We start from the raw sequence: 4,810 nt of genomic DNA, 5'->3' as shown, positions 1-4,810 counted from the left end.
TAACCTTTTGAGCTCCCATAAAGCCTTGTGCTCCAGCTCTATCAGTAAGTGTCATGCTTTGCCATAGACTAATTGATACAGCGACATGCTGATGAGTATCTTGAAAGTAGTCTGATATACCCATAAGGCGTCATTAAGATTTTGAGACCGATCTAGCCAACTAGCATTCACCATTTTGGCTAGGATGCCTTTAATATCTTGATTTGAAACCTCAACTTGCCCACTAGTTTGTTGATGATATAGAGTTGCTATTCTATGTTGTTTCACCCTATATTTTGCCAAGGTAGCTTGAAACACTTTGTTGTAAAAATGTCTTCCTCCATCAGTTCTAATATTACGTAGTACTCCAAAGCGAGAGAAGATGTTCTTTTTGAGAAACACAACTCTCTTTCCTTCATTCTAATCCAAGGCAATGGATTCAACCTATTTTGATACGTAATCAACAATAACTAAAATGTACTTCATCCCATACGAGCTTACAAAAGGGCTCATGAAGTCGCTGCCCCAGACGTCAAACCATTCTACTTCCAGCATCTTTGTCAAATGCATCTCATACCACTTGGAGATTGAACCCTACCTCTGACATTGGTCACAACTTAGCATGAACTCATGAGCATCCTTGAATAGAGTTGGCCAATAATAGCCACTCTGCAATACCTTTCTAGCAGTTCGATCACCTGCTTGGTGACCTCCAACTGGGGAAGCATAACATGCTTCCAATATTCTTAATACATCTACTTCTGGCACACATCTTCTTATAATATTGTCAGCACGCAACCGAAATAGATACGGCTAATCCCAGAAGTAATGTGTCACATCATAAAGGAATTTCTTTCTTGGATGAAAAGAAAGATTTTCCAGAATCAACTCACTCACCACATAGTTTGCAAAAATAGTGTACCAAGGCATTTTCTCCATAACAACAGCTAAGATCTCTTCATCCAGAAACGTATCATTGATCTTAATTTCATCTCTAACTACTTGCTCACCTTCCATCCTAAATAGATGATTTGCAACTTGGTTTTCACAACCCTTCCTATCTTTGACTTCAAAGTCAAATTCTTAGAGTAGCAATACCTATCTAATAAACCTTGGTTTTAAGTCCTTCTTAGCCATCAAATATCTTAAGGCTGTATGGTCAATGTGGACCACCACCTTGGTTCTTAGAAGATAAGCCCAAAATTTCTCAAAAGCATAGACTACAATGAGTAGTTCCTATTTGGTGACAGTGTAGTTCTTTTGAGCTCTATTCAATGTTTTGCTGGCATAATAGATTGGATGAAACAATTTATCCTTCTTTTTCCCCAACACAGCTCCAAGGGAAACACCACTTGCATCGCATATGATCTTAAACGGCTTTGACCAATCCAGTACGACAATGATAGGGGCTTCAAAAAACTTCTTTTAAAGGCATTTGAATTCCTTCAAGCAATCATCATCAAAGGAGAACTTTGCTTTCTTCTCCAAAAGTTTGCAAAGTGGGTTTGCAATCTTTAAGAAGTCCCTTATAAACCTCCGGTAAAAGACAGAATGTCTAAAGAAACTACGCACTCCCTTCATAGAAATAGGTGGTAGTAGCTTGTCAATAAACTCCACCTTGGTTTGATCTACCTCTATCCTTTTTGCTTAAATTTTGTGCCTGAGAACAATGCCCTCTTTTACCATAAAGTGGTATTTCTCCCAATTGAGCACCAAATTAAATTCTATACATCGTTGTAAGGCCCTACTCAGGTTCTCTAAACACAGCTCAAAAGAATCTCTAACCATAGAAATATCATCCATGAACACCTCCAAGGTGTCCTCCACCATATCAGAGAAAATAGATATCATATACCTTTGGAAGGTAGCAGGTATATTACATACCCAAACAGCATTCTCTTGAATGCAAAAGTTCTATATGAGCATGTAAATGTCATCTTCTCCTTGTCTTTAGGAGCAATACACATATGATTATAGCCAGAATAGCCATCCAAGAAGAAATACCATCCCCAATCAAGCATTAGATCCATGAAGGGCATTGGGAAGTGATCCTTTTAGGTCCATAAGTTTAGTTTGTGATAGTCCATGCAAAACCTCCACCCAGTCACAGGCCTGACAGGAATCAATTTTTTTTTTTTGCAACAACAGTCATGCCTCCTTTCTTGGGCACATATTGAACTGGGCTTACCCATTTACTATCGAAAATAAGATAAACCACTCCTGCGTCCAGCTGCTTAATAATTTCCTTCTTAACCACATCTTGTATTAGTGGTTTAAGTTGGCATTGATGCTCGATGGTTGAAGTACAATCTTCCTCAAGTTGTATCTTGAGTGAAGATGCGAGGGGAAATGCCAATAATATCAGTAATAGTCCAACCTATAGCTCTTTTGTATTTCTCAAGCACAAAAATAAGTGCTTCCACCTGCTGCTCGCCCAAATCAGCTGCAATAATCATGGGCAATGTGCTTCTATTTCCCAGAAACATGTACCTTAAATGCCCTAGTAGCTCTTTCAATTCAAACACCGATGGCTCTTTAATAGATGTTTCACCGGTGGTATTGGTTGATTCTTAAGATCAAGATCTAGCTTTTTAGGAGCATAAGAGTATGATACCATTCCTATCAAAGCACAAACAGTCTCTTCATACTCCTCAATGCCTTCACTATCAAAATTCATAAGCATTGTAGGTAAAGGCTCGACAGCAAACTTCTTCTCTATTGGCACCTCCTGCTAATCCTCATAATATACATCAACAATTGAGAAAACACTCATTTATTTATGTTGCTTCATTGATTGGCACATATCAAAGTGCACCACTTTATCATTCATCCTAAATAAGAGCTTATTAGCTTTCAAATCAATCAGCACACTTTTTACTGCGAAGAAAGGTCGACCCAAGATTATGGGCACCTAGAAGTCCACCTCGCAATCCAAAATTATCAAATCTGCAAAAAATATGAAGCTAAACACCTTTACCAGCACATCATACCAATACCAACAGATTATTTTGTCGACCTATCCACCATCACCAGTCACATGTTGGTAGGTGTGAGGTCTCCCAAACCTAACTTCTTATAAACAGCTAGCGGCATCAGATTAATACTCTCTCCTAGATCACATAAGGCTTTTGCAAAGTCAAGAGGTTTAATAGTGCATGGGATAGTAAATGCTCCCAGATCTGCCTTTTTCTGCACCAGAGACCTTGTGAAAATAGCACCACAATAATGGAGATTGTCCATTAGCTCAAAACTAACTGACCGCTTTGTCATGATGAGATCTTTCATGAACTTTACATTCCTGGGTATTTGCTCCAATGCCTCCGCCAATGGCAGATTAATCATCAATTGCTTAAGCATAGCCATGAATTTACCGAACTTAGTGTTGTCAGCCTTCTTCTTCAACTGATGGGGAAATGGAGGAGGTAGTTTTGGAAGACTGGTAACCACCAGTTTAGCCTTCTTTCCCTTATTTTTCTCCAACTCATCAACCTGATGACTATTGGATGGTGCATTATCAATAACCTCATCCGATTTCTCAGACTCTACCAAATGAACAATCTCTACTTCCTTAATATCATCTACTACTATATCAACTATAGGCTTGCCCACAGGACGTCCTAATCAAACCTTACCACTTTGTGTGGTAATAGCCATACATGATACATTATTTTGAGGGTTCTAAATTATATTACTTGGCTGTGGTCCACTCTTCCTCTAATTCAATACTATAAAGAGTTGGCTTATTTTCTGTTCCAACTGCTTGATCGAAGTGGAGTGTGAGTTTACCAAATGACTCATAGAAGACAAGTCGGTCTTTATAGTAGTCACCCCAGAGTTAGTAGCCTCAACTCTCTTTAACAATTTCTCCATCATGTCCTCTATGGACATCTTACCAGAGCTACTTATAGTATTATCTCTACTTTCAGGAGATATATATAGCACACTTCATCATTCTTTCTCTTCTAATTTCCTTGATCCTGATCCTTATATCCAAATTTGTAATAATAAGTCCAACCTTGATTTCCTTGGCTATTGCCTCAGAAACCCCCAGGTTATTCAAATAGTTAGCCTCTTCTTCTGAATCAGAATCATCTCTACCTTGGGATGTAACAGCTTTTACTTTTTCAGTCTTTGCAGATAATAAGTGCTTGGTCAACAAATCCATCTGCGTCTTCAAGTATGCCATGTCTTGATCATGTTCTTCCTCTTTCTTACGTTGTTCTATAGTCATACCAATAGACCCAATAGGGCTTTCTACCACAGAATCCCTGGTATGCCAAGCTCTACTTTGTTTGGTCATCTAATCAACCATTTCTGAGGCCTCTTGAAAAGTGAGATCCACAAATGATCCCCCTACAGTATTATCAACAACTGGGTTCGTAATAGAGTTCAAAGCTCGATAAAGAGTCTCCATCAAATGAATATCCATCATACTATAGTTCGGGCACTGCATCAACTTCTTTTTGAACCTCTCCTATGTCTCATGAAGAGCTTCAGTTAGGAACTGCCTAAAGTTGCTGATATCATCCTTCAACTGTACCCTTCTGAAGGGAGGAAAAAACCTTTCTAGGAAAGCCTATTTCAACTGCCTCCAGTTGGTTATAGAATCGGGCGTTAGCTCATTAAGACACAAGGTTGCCTCCCCAGGCAGAGACAACAGAAATAATCGCAGGTGGATGATATTTTGTCCCACTCTTGGGTTATCAAAGGACTTGCAAATAGTAACAAATTTCACTAAATGCATATTAGGATCATCCCACGGGAGTCCACCGAATAGCCCCTTAAGGTGGAGGAGTTGAATTATTGTGCTTGTATTTTGAACTTAGCTTCA

At 38.9% G+C, this 4,810-nt stretch overlaps 1 protein-coding gene across 1 annotated transcript; it reads right to left on the bottom strand.

The window, feature by feature from the left end:
• Positions 1–3,012: 3,012 nt before the first annotated feature.
• On the bottom strand, positions 3,013–4,210 carry LOC124897970. Its single transcript, XM_047411593.1, has 2 exons — positions 4,078–4,210; positions 3,013–3,596 (listed from the first exon to the last, which is right to left on the bottom strand). The coding sequence occupies exons 1-2, from the start codon at positions 4,208–4,210 to the stop codon at positions 3,013–3,015; spliced, it is 717 nt and encodes a 238-aa protein (XP_047267549.1).
• Between the last annotated feature and the right edge of the window lie 600 nt (positions 4,211–4,810).

Source organism: Capsicum annuum, chromosome 4, assembly GCF_002878395.1.
Source record: "Capsicum annuum cultivar UCD-10X-F1 chromosome 4, UCD10Xv1.1, whole genome shotgun sequence".
Taxonomy (NCBI): Eukaryota; Viridiplantae; Streptophyta; class Magnoliopsida; order Solanales; family Solanaceae; genus Capsicum; species Capsicum annuum.
This window is presented reverse-complemented; position numbering and strand designations above follow the sequence as displayed.